Source organism: Aedes aegypti, chromosome 3 (assembly GCF_002204515.2).
Source record: "Aedes aegypti strain LVP_AGWG chromosome 3, AaegL5.0 Primary Assembly, whole genome shotgun sequence".
Lineage (NCBI taxonomy): Eukaryota > Metazoa > Arthropoda > Insecta > Diptera > Culicidae > Aedes > Aedes aegypti.
In genome coordinates, this window is record NC_035109.1 from 6,388,878 (window position 1) to 6,406,974 (window position 18,097).

At 44.2% G+C, this 18,097-nt stretch overlaps 1 protein-coding gene across 1 annotated transcript in view; it reads left to right on the plus strand.

The window, feature by feature from the left end:
* Nucleotides 1-10,955, plus strand: part of LOC5570315 (mediator of RNA polymerase II transcription subunit 12) — a 59,073-nt gene extending 48,118 nt beyond the window's left edge. Inside the window, exons 4-8 of the mRNA XM_021852945.1 lie at nucleotides 1,215-2,010; nucleotides 2,067-2,254; nucleotides 2,313-2,595; nucleotides 8,824-10,642; nucleotides 10,699-10,955. Of these exons, the coding sequence (XP_021708637.1) occupies nucleotides 1,215-2,010; nucleotides 2,067-2,254; nucleotides 2,313-2,595; nucleotides 8,824-10,642; nucleotides 10,699-10,862 (3,250 nt within the window). The 3' untranslated portion in view covers nucleotides 10,863-10,955. The remainder of the gene's footprint in view (nucleotides 1-1,214; nucleotides 2,011-2,066; nucleotides 2,255-2,312; nucleotides 2,596-8,823; nucleotides 10,643-10,698) is intronic.
* The last annotated feature ends 7,142 nt before the right edge of the window (nucleotides 10,956-18,097 follow it).

Below are 18,097 nucleotides of genomic sequence, written 5' to 3' on the forward strand. Positions count from 1 at the left end.
GCGATACCGATACGCCACCACTTGTCGCATACTCTGAGATAACGCCATAAAAGCCATTGGTAACCATGTGTGTAGCTCGTTGTTTCTGAGCAAGTGTAGGAATAAACATCCAAACTAATATCACTGGTAGGTAGATAATGATCCTTTCTTCATCGTAGAGTTGTCAAACAACGTGTAAATCCATTCAAATGCTCAGAAACAATGAGCTACACACATGGTTACCAATGGCTTTTAGGGCGAGATCATAAGTTATGCGAGACTTCATCAAGAGCGCACTGAGCCGTGGTGTGGTACAACTAGCGTACGTTGGCACGGAGAAGCAAGCTGCCGATGGCCTTACCAAACCACTGCAGCGGACGAAATTTGAAGAGTGCCGTAAGATGATGGGAATCTCTGCGGCATGAGGAGGAGTGTTGAAGAGATATCTCAACAAGCCTTGATATCTATGGTTGTAAGGACATAATAGAAATAAACTAGTTGGTTTTCAACCTCTACCAAAAACAGACGTCTTTATATACTCTCTATTCTATCGACAACTCATAAACGCCGACGAATGCGAGATAACAAGATCATTTTTTCTTGTTGAGCATGAACATGATTGACCGCCCGCAGTTGCCACTCCGTTATTGCAAGAACAACTATACTTGCACAACAAACAACGGATACTTTCTTAGATTGTTTGCACCCTCCGTGTGCAATTATTAGATTTTTTTATCTTTATTAACGAGATTTTCAACCCTGTTCTAGTTCATCTCGAGACCAACGGCTTTACTTCCTTTCACTAAAACTTTTTTTCTCATAAGTGACTATCTCGGGGATGGGATTCGATCCCAGGTCCGTCCGCTAAAAATATTGGAGTTCCTTTTCTTTGTACTGAGCAATACCGGCGCCGGCTGCATCTAAATGCAGTTCAATTTGGGATAGGGAGGCGATGTTGACATATTATTCCCTTTAAGGAAGCCGTTGAGTCCTCAGCACTTCCACGAGAAACACTAGGAGTTGGGAACATAGGAAAGGGTTGAATAATAGGATTCGTCTAGGTAAACGATACGTAAACCTCATTTCAATGTCCACCTCAGTACATGAAAGTCTACTATAGGCATATGGCCAGTACTGTATGGCTATTATTTCACTTATGGTATATCTATTTCTAGCTCTTCTAGCTACTACCAATCGCCGCAACTACAATCAGGTTTTCTTCATAATTTCAACAGGCAAAACAACACTAACCAGGAAACTACCACCAGTTTGTCCGATTTCGCGCAGCACGTACTGCGTCAAATATGCTCCCAGGAGTGGGTATTAGAGCGGTGTCTCCAGAATGCCGAAGAGCTCTGCCAACCTGGAATGTTGATCGACAATATGTTGACCGCCAAGCAAGCCCAAAGGCTGCTGCACATGATCTGCTATCCGGAGAATGAATCGAATCTGATTGCCGAAATGGACCAGAAGGCAATCATTGTGAGGATCCTGGAAAACCTCGAACAATGGTCGTTGAGAATCTCGTGGCTGGATCTACAGCTGATGTTCAAACAAACCAACTGTAGCTCTCCGGAGCTATCCAACTGGCTAGATTTGGTGGCCAGAGCGGCCATCGATGTGTTCCAAGTGTACGAGTGTAACCTGATCGGATCACAAACGCAAAACACAGCCAGTTCGAAAACTAAGCCCTCGATTTGGCTGGTAGCTCCGTTGGTCGCCAAGCTTCCCAGTGCCGTGCAGGGAAGGATTTTGAAGGTGGCAGGTCAGGTGCTGGAGAGCACTAACATGTTTAGTAAATCGAAAGAAAGTGGATCCGGGAACAATAGTGGTCTGAATAATCAGGATGGGAACAGCAACAGCTCCATCAGCTCCAACGGAAGCGTCATAGCTGCGAAGCAAAGCTTACAGCTGAATCATCAACCATTTTTGGGACTGGTTCTAACGTGTCTGAAGGGGCAAGATGAACAGAAGGAAGGACTATTGCAAAGTCTGTACACTCAGTTGTCGCAGTTTGTGCAAAATCGTGAGGTAGATATTCCTTGTGAATTTGTTGTAAAATGAGAATTATTGCTATATATTTCTAGATTGAGTTGGTTGGAGGAATCGAGGATCCCTATGGTTTTGAAAAGATGTTGGATGCTTTACAATTGCGATATTCGCTAGTTGGAGGTTTGTTCGATTCAATTCAGAAGAATTCAACATCTACCAGTGACTGGGCAATACTCTTTTCTCAACTAATTAGCCAGGGTGTAATCGACTTGAGTAACAATTCGTAAGTAAAACTAAATATTCAGCGTTACATCAGAAGCACTAATGATGAATATTTGCAGAGAACTATTCACCACAACCTTAGACATGCTGGCCACCCTTATCCATTCCACGCTGATGTCCGACAGCCAATCCGAACGAGATGAAACCAAGAAGCAGTATACCAATTTGATGAAAAAATTACGCAAAGAATTGGGCGACAAGAATAATCCATCCATCAAATACGTTCGGCAGTTGCTTCCCATTGCCAAGCAAACGTGCGAAGTGATTGCCTGCGAGCCAGCTGGAAGCTCGATTGACGCGAAGGGGAATAAGATTAGCATCGACAGTATTGAAAAGAAACATGTAAGTATTGACTATTGATTCTTAGTGAAATCAAGCCAATTGGTATAAGGTCGTTTGCCCATTAAGGCATATTTGTCATACACTGAGGCAAAAATACTTAGGTTTTCCATACATCAAGACTTATGAACCAGCCAAATTATGGTTTCATTGCACGCTTAAACCTTTCGAAAATGGGATCATAAGTTTCATAAGTGAGAGCTTTGAATTCTTTAACAACAATTACTTGAAATAATTATCATAGCAATCACTAGAAGAACTAGGGAAAGTGTACCAGTTATGGCCATAGTGGTTCCCTATTTGGCCATATGCAAAATATGGATAACTTTTACATTTTCAATCTTTCTGAATGTTTTGACATCAACTTTTATCCTTTATCTTACTGCTAAAACACAAAAGATTTTTCAAAATGTGAAGACATTCAAGATATCACGTATGGCGAAATAGGGAACCACTATGGCCATAACTGGTACACCTACCCTACTCCGCTTTCGATGTTGGCTACAAGTTGATCGATAGTAGATCACATGTTATCAAAACATGTCAATTATTGAGCACGCCTGAGATAAAAGGCGAAAAATATTAGCGATTGATAATTTGAATTAAAATATTATCATTGCGCTTATTACCGAATTTCATTGATTGACTTATGAAATTTATTACTGAAATTCTTCACCAAAATCATAAGTAAAACTAAAAAATTTCAACAATAATCGTTGTGGCGCCAAATCATAATTATTTCTTAAGAAAATGTTAAGTTTTTTTGCCTCAATGTAAGATTCGTTGGCATATTTTTGGCAATTTTGGAGGTACCTATGGCGCAAAAAACGCAAAATTGAATTCTATCAATTTAAGCAATTTTCCCAGTTTGGCATACTGGACCAAATTACCCCCTTTTTATTTATTCATTGACTCTTCTTAATGCAAGGCATTGTCTTTGAAATTGGTACAATGTGAAAAACAATTCTAGATTTTACACAGATTTTACACAATTCTTAATATAACTGAACTTCCAATGGTCTCTTTACAAAATTAACTACAAATGTACTGCAAATATTAGTGTGAGATCACACTTCGTATCGATTAGACGTATTTTGAAGTGTGCTTTTCAATAAATTGTAACATTAAGTGGGGTGATAGCTCTTTATTCATGCGAAAAAAAATTTAAAGTCAACATTATCGAATCTACGGCGACGTCCAAGCTGTGAAGAAATTCAAAGCTTCATCAACCAAACACTCGGAATAGTGCCAAGCCAATTGAAGCGTTTCAGGTATCAGGTATCAGAAGGCCGGCTCCAGAGGCACGTTCCCCGCCATTTGGGAGATTTGTGCCATCGCCATATTTGAGCCTATTTCATCATCTACCCGATGGGAGAGGAAAGGGAAGGGAAAGATGGGAGGAAATAGGAGTGGGGTCCCTTGAAGAGGGAAGATCGCATAAGCGAATTGAGAGCATGTAGCTCCATACCACAATGGGTTCGAACAGCGCCCTAAAAAGGACACTGCAAAACGCATGAGCGTAAAGAGAGCCTTTAGCTCATTACCACAGCGGGTTAAAAACAACAGAATGTCCTGAAGATTCAGGTTTCTGAAATCAGTTTCACTTAATAAGTGTTAACCAAGTAATTGGAATCGCAATTACGCGAAGATTGGATAGTTACATATCAGGTGAGAAGAAGTTCCATAATCGGAATCACAACTATCACACACAAATGTATCAACACACTGAATATTTGCCATGTGATAGTTGAGTCGGCAGTGACCAGTCAAGGTTGTTACCAAGAGACTGCAATTCTGCTTTGACAGATTTGTTAAATACTTAGCCACCTTTGGGATGGCTCAGTAATGTACATTTTTTTTTTTTTTTTTGACGACATGACTCAAAATTATTCCAATATTGCTGGTGCTGAGTTGCCGCCCAAGAATTTCTGAAGCTTCACCCAGCACTTCGAAATTGGAATAGCTGCCTGAGGGCCAATGAAGTCATGCGATGCTCCATTGCGAGCTAATTCATAAACCAATTCATTCCCAGCAATGGAAGAATAGCAAGGACCCATATAAGTTTTACAGAGTTCACTGAATTCAGTTCCTCAAATTGAGTTCGACGTGCGATAACAAGCTTAGACCTTGAGTTGGCCTAAGCAAGAGCTTTTAAAAAGCAGCCTGACTATCTGACATATTCCTTTACCAATAGCCAGACGACAACTCGTCCCGCGAAGGGAGTTGTGAGGAACAAAGTAACAAGCAATTGTGGAATTCACTCGAAGCAAGGACAATTGTGTCCCAATTCACCGGAAGTGGAAACATTCAAATCACTAGGATTTCCAATGGACGGAGAGAATTCATAGAATTTGGTCACAACCAATTCCCAGTTTGTGCAACGAAAGACGTATTTCCTATTGAGGTCACCAACAGAAATATCAATTGTGACAGCACATACATCTCTGATTGTTAACTCAGAACTGAGTGTAGCAACGATAGCGCTATTTAGCACGCGAGTTAGCCATTTCATGTTTATGAAAGTAACAAAAACTGGGTCCACAAGGTTACCTAGATAAAAGTACACAAAAGTATGGGTTTTGCGCCATTTAACTCTACCATTCGCATGAGTCTACATAGATTGATCGTTGCTTATATTTTATGCTGAAGATTGGTCTAACTAAGCTATCCTAACCGTAGCCACTACCCAAACTAGGCAGGATTAAGCTTTTCGCAATCTCAGACCGAAAAAGACCAGCAGCGAAAAAAACAGATCGGTATCTCTTAAAAGTCGCCAAAGGCGAAAAGCACAGACTACACTGTGTAATACGCATAATGCGAAACCATCGAGGTGAAAATTTAAACTAAATAACAACGTATTAATAATCCCACCCTTATTTAGCCTCAGGCTTGAGGCTGAAGAAGGGCAGCCGATTATCTCGGAGAAACACAAGGTCACCTACACCATTGCACCGGGTAGCACAGGAAGGACATAATACTGTAGAGGGCGCCCAGGTACTCCACAGGCTCCGTTTGCGGTTAGGTTTTATTTAGACCCCCCTAACCTTTCATTCTTAGGCACGGTAAGCTTAAAGCCGCATGAATTAGGGGTCACCTGTTAGGTGGATTTTTACCACCGGAACAGGCAGTCCGTAGTGTTAATTTTTAGCCAATTGAAACAACCGCTACCGACACTACACGGCTATCTAGGCTGATCGGGAAAAGGAAGCTAACATTGATGATTAACTCCTGACGTGCCCAAACAGCCCCTAATGGTGAAGAAATTCAAAGCTTCATCAATCAAACACTCGGAATAGTGCCAAGCCAATTGAAGCGTTTACAATTCAATCATTCACAGAAATACGTACATGTTAAATGTGTGGATTTAGCGAAAGCCGAAAATGTGAATTAAAAACACGATGGGCGATATGATTTGGAGGTAGAAGATTGTAAATACAAAATTCGGCAGGGATATACAGAGGTCAATGTACATGAGCTCTCCGAAAGCATCACCAACGAAGACATTGCGAGGTTCCCACATCAATACAGTAACGTACATGATGTGAAAGAAGCGGGGCTTAAATTTCGCTTAGCATCACATCTCATCAGGCGTGCGAGTTACTTGCGACGCTACATACACACATTTGTTCGTTTGTAACAGCCAATAATGCCTTATCACTTACTGCAATTAGCCTTTCTCATGTAGGCATTGTGCACAACCACAACATCCCGGCAGTAAAAGTGCACAAATCAAGAAGGAACCCAAGCTCATGTCTAATACGCTGATCACCAACAGACCGACAACGCACGATGACAAACAATCAGTCAACCTACCAAAAAGAGCATGATCTCACCGAAAAGGCCGTTCGCGAAGTTGGAGTGAAGTAAACCGCACTATCCTCAGACCAAAATTAATCATCTCTCCGACATAACCGACATCAGGACCTATCGTGGCGCTAACATTGACTTCGACCATTACCTGGTGATGGTGAAAATGTGTAGGGATAAGTATGGGAGCATCTTGACGGACGAACGCGAGTTGATCGAAAGGTGGAAGCAGCACTAAGATGAACACCTGAATGACGCTGAGAGCACAGGCAATGAAGGTCGAGTACTGCGGACGATGGAAACCAATCAGCCCCCACTATGAGGGAGGTTAAGAGTGCCATCCACCAGCTTAAGAACAATAAGTATGGTATCGAAGCTGAACTCATAAAGATAGGCTCGGAAACACTGGCCATTTGTCTGCACCGGCACAATCTGGGAAACAGAACATCTACCGGAGGAGTGCAAGGAAGGGGTAATATGCCCTATCTACAAGAAAGACAACAAGTAGGTTGTGAGAACTTTCGAGCGATTACCATTCTAAATGCGGCCTACAAAGTATTATCCCAGATCATCTTCCGTCGTCTGTCACCTGTAGTAAACGAGTTCGTAGGAAGTTATCAAGCCGGCTTCGTCGATCTGGCCGATCGACAACGATCCCCTAAAAATGTCGTGAACACCAGGTCCCAACGCATCACAATATATGGTAGCATCGATTTCATGGCGGCATACGATAGTATCGACCGCGTAGAGTTATGCAAAATCATGAACAAGAACAGCTTTCCCGGGAGCGACGATGGAAGATGTGCAAAATTGTATGAAGGTTTCAGCCGAACATTCCAGATCGTTTGTATCCAGCCGGGGACTACGGCAAGGTGTTGAACTTTCGTGCCTGTTTGTCAATATTGCGCTAGAAGGTGTTATGCGGAGAGCCGGCCTCAACAGCCGAGGAACGATTTTTACGAGATCCAGTCAACTTGTTTGCTTCGCGGATGATATGGACATTGTCGGCCGAACATATGAAAAGGTGGCAGACCTGTACACCCACTTGAAACGCGAGGCAACGAAGTTGGACCAGTGGTGAATGCGACCAAGACAAAGTACATGCTAGAAGGGGGAGCTGATCGCGACAGGGCTCGCCTAGGTAGCAGTGTTACGATAGCGGGAATACGTTCGAGGTGGTCGATGAGTTCGTCTTCTTTGGATTCTTGCTGACAGCTGACAATAACGTTAGCCGTGAAACATGGAGGCACATCATCAGTGGAAGTCGGGCCTACTATGCCCTCCACAAGAAGCTGCGGTCAAGAAATTCATACCCGCACCAAGTGTACCCTGTACAAAACGCTCATAGTCCCCTACGGGCATGGAACGTGGATGATGCTCGAGGAGGACCTGCAAGCACTTGGAGTCTTCGAACTCCGGGTGCTTAGGACGATCTTTGGCGGTGTGCAGGAAAACGCTGTGTGGCGGCGAATGATGAACCACGAGCTCGCCCAACCCTATGGCGAACCTAGTATCCAGAAATTGGCCAAATCTGGAAGGATACGATATGCAGGGCATGTTGCAAGAATGGACAACATCCCTGTAAATATGGTGTTCGGTCGGAACAAGAAGCCGTGGGCGTGGGGCGCAGCATGCCAGGTGGTTTGACCAGGTGTACCAAGACCTGGAGAGCGTGGGTCGAAGTCGAGGATGGAGAGAGGCGGCAATGAACAGAGTGAATTGGCGATATATTGTTGGCGAGGTTTTATCAAGTTAAATGGCGTAGAACCAAATAAATGCATAAATAACGAGAATTGAAGTGATAATGGACCAGTTACTTGAAAGTTCTTGAAAATGCACTGGGCAATCGCTGTGAATCTTGAAAGCCTCTAAAAATGCGTCGTAGTTACTTCGAATCCTGGTGGGGTCTTCTGCGTGTTTATTTCTGATTGTACAAGGAATGATGGCGTAGAAGACACCAACACGATTTGAAGTAACTGCGACGATCTATAAACGTTTTAAGATCATCGGCGCAATTTATTTTTCTCTGGTCGAAAAATATAAGGTTGCAGAACCATGATGTCAACCAATTGCTAATGCAAAGGCATCCGGGAAAAATCCAGATTTGGGAAAACTGATTTTCAATGGACACCCTGTAAGATTTTTGGAGATTGCACAAACACTTTCACCTGAGTTGCTAATTTCGAGTTTCCGATAATAGAATAACAAATTAACCCGCAGTTCTTATGGGAAGACTGCCGAAGAAAATAAGGTTGCCCGACAATAGTCGCATTGGCATGATATACATTGAATTTTTATGATATGACCCTCGTTTTCCGCATAATTTGAAGTTATGACAAATGGCCTTCATAGATCATGATATTATGGAAAATAACCCACTCAGTTACTTTTCAATTTGAAATTCATTATTCTTTCTCGTTTCAGGGACTGAGATTAGCCGATAAGCAGCGAGTGAGTGTTTGGGATTTACTGGAAGGTCATAAAAACCCGGCTCCGCTATCTTGGGCTTGGTTTGGCGCTGTTAAAATCGAACGAAAACCTCTGGCGTACGAAGAGACCCACAGACTGTTGAAGTACCACACCCACAGCCTTGTGAAGCCAAGCAGTTATTTCTACGAGCCATTGCCGCTACCACCGGAGGAGCTGGAACCCTTACCGGACAAAATCAAGGATGATATGAAGGCGGACACACCAACCTCCGACCAATCTCCAAATCCTTCCGGCAAGAAGGGAAAATCTCAAACCCGAAAGCGAAAGCAAAAGGGAGCAACTACGCCACAAAATCAAACGCAACCTGGGCAAGGCCAAGTCCTGCCCGGTCAACCACAGATTGGGCATCAAACAGGAATGGCTCCCGGCCAGCAACAACCAGGGCATGGACCTCCGCAACAGCAACAGCAGCAGCAACAACAAATTGGAATGACTCCCCAGCAAACAATGCAACAGCTCCAGAATGCAAATATCAATCAAATGCAAATGGGCAACATGAACATGAACCAGATGAATCCTCAGCACATGCAACAACAATATCAGCAGCCCACGCAGAACCAGATGATGGTCCAGCAGATGGCTCAGCAGCAAGGCGTAGGACCGGGAGGAGTTCATACCGGTGCAATGGGTGGAATGATGGGACAGCAACAGCAATCGGTTTCCAATCAAATGGGATTCGTTGGTACCGGTACTGGAGGTGTAAACCCAATGGCAAACCAAATTGGAAACCAAAACGTCGCAGGCAGCAATCAACCATGGGCAGGTTACTCTTCCATGCAGCAACAAACACCTCAACAACAGCAGCAGCAAATGTTCTACAACCAGAACCTAGGCCAACCGACGATGAACAGGTTTGACCGACCTCAACTCAATACCAATCCCAAACAGATGTTATCGAACATGTTACGAGCACGAGGAGTGAGCCCAGGAGCTGCTGGTTTCATGCAACAGGCTCAGCGTAATCCTCAACAGCCTTTTATGCGTGGGCCAATCCGTCCTGGAATGCCAAATCAAATGGTCGGCTCTGGAATCAACGCTGCAGCTGGTGGAACAATGATGGGATCTGGCGGAAGCATGATCCAGACGAATCTCATAGCTCAACAAGGATCGGGAATGGTCAATCAAGGATTGGGTAATACTGGAATGAGTGGAAACGCATTGATTGGCCAAGCCGCTGGTAACTCGAACGCTAGTGGAATGGGAAATGCTGGAATCATGGGAATGCAAAACATCCAGCAGTCCAACAACATCAATGCCGGTATGGTGAATCAAGGGATGAACCCTGGCATGGGAAACCCTGGAATGCTAGGACAAGGACAAGGCGCTACAAACACCGGTTCACTAAACAACCCGAATATGATGGGAATGCAGAACATGCCCCAGGGAGGAATGCAGAGTGGAATGTTCCAAGGTCAAGGCGGTCCTTACCAAAACATGAATCAAAACTATCCCAACTACGGAAATCAGGGTCTTGCACAGCAAGGTGCCCAAACGATGATGAACAGTTTTAATCAAATGGGCCAACAAAGGACCTCTCAGCAGGAATATATGGCACAACAGAGGGCTCTGGCAGCGCGGGGTGGCCAATATGGACAGCATGCACCTAATGTCACCATGAACAATATGGTCAATCAGGGAACGGTTCCGCCATATCCACGGCCCGGCAATACCGGCACAGCTGCAGCACAGAACCAGCAACTTCAACAACAGCAGCAACGGTTCCGACAGCAGATGTTGATTCAACAGCAACAAGGTAACCCAAACACTGTTCATAAAAATTACAATGATTTTTATACAACTATTTTACAGGTTTGGCCCAGCAAGGGAACAATCAAGGAATGGTACAAAATCAAGGCCAAGGTATGAACCAACAGCAGACGCCCAACTTGGTCGCTCAGCTGCAACGTCAAATGCCCAACCAGGGCAATATGATGGGCCAGCAGTATCCACACCAGCAGCCGCCTCCATACTAGATCTACGAATCCGTACATCAAATTGATCAAGGGCAAATTATACACTATATTTAATCGAGAAAAATGAAATGAAAATATATCTATTATCGTATATGAAACGAGTTTGATTTAAAAGAAAAATATGCCTTAGGAACATTTATTTTAGTTGTGCGGAAAGTCGATGTACTTCCAAAGCGAACAACAGGAATTTCTAGGTCTCTAGATGTCTAATGACGATTTGAAACTATTCCATTTTTATTAAATTCAGTTAGTGTTGTTCAGACTCATTTCCCCGAAAATAACATTTTCCGAACTACGAAGCCACGAACTACTACAACCATGCTCTATCCTCCTAAGATAGAAAAGCAGATGGTTAAGTTTGAGTACTGAACACAAAATCAATCAATTTTGATCCCAGAGAGCCACAATTCAAGTTTCGGTGAAATGAAATGAGTGAGTGAGTGAGTGCGAATCATTTCACCGAAACTTGAATCAGTGCTGGAAAAGTTCGCATCACGAAGCAGCTCACGAGTGTATACCAACGCATAACAAACATCACAGACTCGGGATCTGGCTAGGTGTGAGTAAGCCCGCACCCGTCTGCTCGGGAGAACATGTCAAAAAAAGTAGCAACAAGCTCGCGAGCGTTTACTCGCGAGTAACCGAGCAAGGTGTGATTTATTATGGTTTTGACAGACAAATTAATTGTATAACCATCATATCGACAGTAAACTACTAGTTTGTAATCAAAAGCCCTTGAAAACCATAAATCTCGGAGGGTAAGCAGCTTTTTTCCCAAAAGCACAGTAAGCCAGTCTCTGACGCTCGGGAGCGTTTGGTTTTGTTTTTGTTCCAGTTCAGATGAAGCGTTCGCCACTTTCCATCACTGACTTGAATTGCGGCCCACCGAGATCGAAACTGTCGGATCCCATGTGCAACACTCAAGCCCAACCACCTCCCCCTCCATCTCAGGAATACAACGCACAGTTATAACACACATGGCTTCACAATTTGAATTTCGGGGAAATGAGTCTGGTCAACACTGAATTCAGTAAAAAAAATCAAGAGATCCTATTTTAGGGTGAAATTGATCACTTGTCAAAACGATTAATGTTAAGTTTGAAAACAACTTTATTTTATTGATTTGGGCTCTGTGAATCCATATATGCTTGCAAAATTCTTAACAATGCAAGATATACGGAAATAATAAACAATTAAATTTCAAGAATACCACAGAAAACGCCTAAATGAAGGCAATTTCCGAAGGAACCTTCTGATATTTATCAAAAATTTAATGATTTCAACAAAATGAGAAAATTGGTACTAGTTTCAATGATAAAATCTGTATTGGGTATACATTTCAAATATCCTCACAAACTTTCAGGTTGACACCATGTCCTAATCCTTGTTTAAAACTAGAAGTTTATTGATGTCTATTGAATTACCGAACACGATAATGGAATTTACCATTAATTTCATAAAAATAAACATTGTTTAACACAAAAAAAAACCTTCACGACATACAATTTGACAGTAGTTAAGACAAAGAAGTTCATTTACTATATGTTGAATTGTCTGTCGTGCTCTATAAGTAAGAAATAAAATCGTGTGACATGTTCATCAATTTCAATTATAGTTATTTTTACAAATATAACGCACCTTATTATGCAAAGGACATTTGTGTGATTATCGTCTTAATCTTCTATATTATAATAATAAATCTTCGAGCTGTTTAGTAGAATACCTATAAGTAGATGAAAAACCCGAATTTAGTACTATACCATTTAATTCCACTAGAGTTTGTATCCTTTGACATATACGCGTACCGTCGGACGGGCTACTTTTGATTCCAGGGGCTACTTTGGACACCCACCTTTTGTATTTATTACCAGCGTAAATATTAATCTGAGCAATTTTGTGTCTTCAGCACTTTTATTAACCAATATATGCTCTACCACTAGGCATGATTTTTTCTTGGAACAACATCCACAATAACAGGATAAACAAGAAAGCATTTCAAAAAAGCCCGAACAAATATTCACAAGGTATAAAACATTGGCTATACAAACATTGTTTGAATTTTACCCATGTCGTGGAAACTTATTGGGAGCATCACAAAACTATCGAATCGTCATGTTTCATGAAAATCTTGTGATTTGTTTTGCTTAAAATTGTTGTTTTATTAAAATAATTGATCAAAGGTCTTATTTTTGCGACTCTTATTTTAATATAATGTTTTGGTTTGTGTATTTTATAACATAATAAAAATAAATGTTTGTAAAAGTGAATAGACATAAAACACACATATTTCAATACGTACCAGGGTTGTTAACGTTAATCAACGGCTAACGCCGTTTGCGTTAATATTTTTGATAATCAACGTTAACGGCGTTGCGTTGATTTTTGTAGCTCTTAACGTTAACGTCAACGTGTTGCGTTGAATCAACGTCAACGAACACCGCTAATCTAATCGTTGATTACTAAGCAATCTGTGGGAGCAACAGCAACTGCACGTAATTTTTCGTTTTTTTGGATGTGTTTCCATGCAGATGCCGTATCCATGGATAACGAAAAACTCAGTACTAGCTTAGCTTAGCTTAGCTTAGACTGACTACACATATCAATGGTTGCTATTCCGTGATTGACCGAAGTCAGTGAAAATGCACAAAGAATCAACTAGGAGTTCAGCTGGGATTGGCAATAATCTTCTTCAGTGTGCATAATTCAGTGCCTCTATTTATACAGGGTCAATAACGGCGCCGGCCACGTCCTTGCAGTCAGGTGGGATTGGGGGAAGGAATGTTAGTGTGTAACCTTTGCTTTTTGGAGACCGTGTTTGCCTCTGCATCTCCACAAAGGTTACTGGGAGGGATGTTTGTTAATGGGGAGGATCGTTGGGTCATAGGATTCACTTTGATAAGCGATTAGACCATGATAAATTATTTGACGCGAGCTAAGGATCGAACACTACCAACCTGCTTCGCGATCCGCGCCACTAATAGATCATGCCACGCGAGCGACGTGCGACACGATTGATCCTGCTCACATCACCTGCCCCCGCAGGAGCAAGTGACGCGAGCAAAGGATCAAACACTACTAACCTGCTTCGCGATCCGCGCCACTAATAGATCATGCCACGCGAGCGACGCGCGACACGATTGATCCTGCTCACATTACCCGCCCCCGCAGGAGCAAGCGACGCGAGCAAAGGATCAAACACAACTCTGGATAACGAAAAACTCAGTACTAGGATATAAAAGGGTGTTGATCAAGAAAACTTGTCACAATTCACCATCAGTTTTCGTGAAGCGGTTCTATTGAAGAAGAAAAATGAATACGGATGGAGCAGCGAAAATGCCGTGGGACGGCTTCAATAAATATTTCGAGTACGTTCAACAGCAGGATTGGAAGAACTTTGAAGCTCGTTGCAGAATTTGTCTTCCGGAAGTGTGTGTGGTTAAGTGTGCTCTAACATCGTCTTCAAACTTGAAAAGCCATCTAAAGGTAAGTTAGCTGTTGTATTTGAAATGTGTAAAGTGTTAACTTTTACTATTTTATTAGCGCAAACACAAGTTTTCGGAAGAACAAATAAAGCAAAAGTTCATAAGCGGAAAAAAGAAGTCGCGATATACGCAAGAGGAATTTGAACCGCCTGTTACTCAAGATGATCTCAATAAGGCCGTAGATGAGTTCATTATCAATGAGCGACTGGCTTTCCGCATTATTGAGTCACCGTTCTTCCGAAAAGTTGCCTTACTGGGTTTGCCGAAAGAAATCACTGTTGGCTGCCGCCAATCTTTTGTAAAACGTCTGGATGCCCGGTTTGAGACTATGTTAGATGCTCTAAAATCGAAGTTTGCATCTGTTACCAACGTGGCAACGACGGCCGATTGCTGGACAAAATTCAGACGAAGCTACCTTGGGATGACAGTGCACTGGATCGATGAATCAACGATGCAAAGACACTCAGCCGCTATTGCTCTCAGAAGGATTTTCGGAGGGTGGTAAATGACTGGACAATGCGTACCATTGGTACTTCGCGTACCTGCAGGTATAAAATAGACCCCATTTGTGGTCCTTAGCCTCTTGTCCAGTAACTCCTATCCCTACCTCCCCGTGGTGCCGCCTGGGATACGAGTAACCGTAGGGAAGATCGCGTAACCAACCCTGGTGGAACCTTGGTCGTATGCTGACAGGGAAGGGGGGCTCCTCTCCTCTCTTCTGAGGGTGTAGCTTATCAGAGCGTCTGTTCTCCATGTTAGGGGCGGCTCAAAACAGCGTCTGTTCTCCATGTTAGGAGCGGCTGATCATCGTCCTAGTGCCAGCGTGGGACTCTAAACAGTGCTGTGCACGATGATCCTCCGGCGAGACAGGGGGTTGGTGCAGGCCTTACAAGCCAGCCGTAAAAATCATCAGTACAGGAAGCATACAATGTAAATTCGGACCGGAACAATCGGCATAGACCCAGGCATCGAAAACGGACTAACGATTGGAAACTCGGATCATGGAACTGTAAGTCTCTCAATTTCTTGGGAAGTACCCGCATTCTTTCCGAATTATTGAGGGTCCGCAAGTTCGACATCGTAGCGCTGCAGGAGGTTTGCTGGAAAGGGTCGACGGTACATACGTATAGAAATGGTTATATCATCTACCAGAGCTGCGCCAATAGACATGAGCTGGGCACAGCTTTTATCGTGATGGGCGAAATGCAGAGGCACGTGATTGGGTGGTGGCCAATCGACAACAGAATGTGCAAGTTGAGGATCAAAGGCCGTTTCTTCAATATCAGCATAATCAACGTGCACAGCCCTCACCTAGCAAGTGACGATGACGATAAGGACGCTTTCTACGCGCAGCTGGAACGTGAATACGACGGCTGCCCAAGCCATGATGTCAAAATCGTTATCGGAGATCTCAACGCTCAGGTTGGCCAGGAGGAGGAATTTAGACCGATTATAGGGAAGTTCAGGGCACACCAGCTTACGAACGAAAACGGCCTTAGACTGATTGATTTCGCCGCCTCCAAAAACATGGCCATACGTAGTACCTACTTCCAGCACAGCCTTCCGTATCGGTACACCTGGAGATCACCCCAACAAACTGAATCGCAAATCGACCACGTTTTGATTGATGGAAGACACTTCTCGGACATTATCGACGTCAGAACTTATCGCGGCGCAAACATCGATTCGGACCACTACCTAGTGACGGTTAAAGTGCGCCAACGACTCTCCGTTGTGAACAACATTCGGTACCGACGCCCGCCACGGTACAATCTGAAACGACTCAAGCTACCCGAAGTCGCAACTGATTACGCGCAAAGCCTTGAAGCAGCGTTGCCGGAAGAGGGAGAGCTCACCGAAGCCCCTCTTGAGGACTGCTGGAGTAGTCTAAAAGCAGCCATAAATAACGCAGCGGAAGGTGCCATTGGGTTCGTGGAAGCAAATCGACGGAACGGTTGGTTCGACGAGGAGTGTCAGACGGTTTTGGACGAGAAGAATGCAGCGCGGGCGATGATGCTGCAGCAAGGCACCCGTCAAAACGTGGAACGATACAAACAGAAGCGAAGACAGCAGACCCATCTATTCCGGGATAAAAAGCGCCGCCTGGAAGAGTTGGAGTGCGAAGAGATGGAGCAGCTGTATCGTTCTCAAGAAATACGTAAGTTCTACAAGAAACTGAATGCATCCCGCACAGGCTTTGTTCCGCGAGCCGAAATGTGCCGGGATAAGGATGGAGGTATCTTGACGGACGAACGTGAGGTGATTGAAAGGTGGAAGCAGCACTACGATGAACACCTAAACGGCGCAGAGCAGGAAGATCAAGACAGCAGGAGGAATGGCTTCATCAGTACGGCGGATGAGGGAGACGTGCCAACTCCCACAATAGGCGAAGTTAAGGATGCTATCTGTTACGTACGCGCCGGCGGGGTGGTCGTGTGCATATTTACACATAAACTAGACGCGAACGTACAAAACAAACATGCTAAAACTTTATTAAAACGACTAAAAGTACATACATGTATCGCGGGAAGCGCGCGGACTATTACAATGGCTGAACAGTTGTTGTTGTTTACTATTCGCGCATCTACGGGTAGCAGTCTAGCTGCTACCAGTGAGCATAGTAGTGATAGTGGTGGTAGCGATCGGTTGATCGCTATGTTGGTCCAGTGGTTCCCAACATCTCCCCTCTTAATACAGCTGGTACGGATCGAACCTTATCGGCGGTCTTCGTTAGCGAGAAGAGCGTCGAGGTAACGGACCAGCTGTTTCGACTTCGTTGGCTGACATGAACTCTGCTGACGTTGATGGAACAGAGCTTGTTGCTGAGGACGATGGGAATCGGGTTGTTGACGATACAGAAGAAGACGGTTCAGGAGGTTCCGTCACTGTTGGAGACACCCAGACCAGGTTTGGTTTAGCTTGCAATGGTGTCGAATGTTCTGGCGGTGCTGCGAGCGACGATGGCGGTTGTGCCACCGGAACGGATGGTGCTGGTGTTGGTAGCGGAGAAGGACGTGACGATTGAGGCTGACTTGGCTGATGCAGGTTGCAGGCTTGAAGCAGAATGTCCAAAGGCAACTGATGGTTGACTGCCTTGGACGAAGTCGTACCGGAAGTTTGTGTACTACCGGCTACGGTTCGGTTTCGCAGCTGGTTGATGTGCGACCGAAGCATACGCCTGTCTTCTACCCACACGTTGTACATCACGTTTCCGATTTGCTCCAAAACTACTGCCGGTGCCCATCTCCAGGAATTGCTCGAGTGCACCTTGGCGTACACTAGATCACCTTTCCTGAATGACCGTGCACCTTGATGATCGCTCGACGGTTGAACAGTTGGAGGGCGAAGCAGATCCAAACTGGTCCGTATTCGGCGCCCGAACATGACTTCGGACGGAGATTTGCCTTCTGGGGCTGACGGATTTGGTGTCGAACGATAGGTTATCAGGAAAGTGTCCAGTGCTTCTTGGATGGCTCCTCTCCCTTCTCGGATTTTCTTGATCGCTCGCTTGAATGTGTCCACGAAACGCTCTGCCTGACCGTTGGACTGTGGATGGAACGGTGCGGTGGTAACGTGATTGATACCGTTCTCCAGGCAGAACTGCGCAAACTCGTTACTGGTGAACTGCGTGCCGTTGTCACTTACTAACGTTTCTGGCATGCCGAGACGAGCGAACAGACTCCGTAGGATTCCGATGGTAGCTGAGGCAGTGATCGATTTGGTTCGGACGATTTCAACCCACTTGGAAAGCGA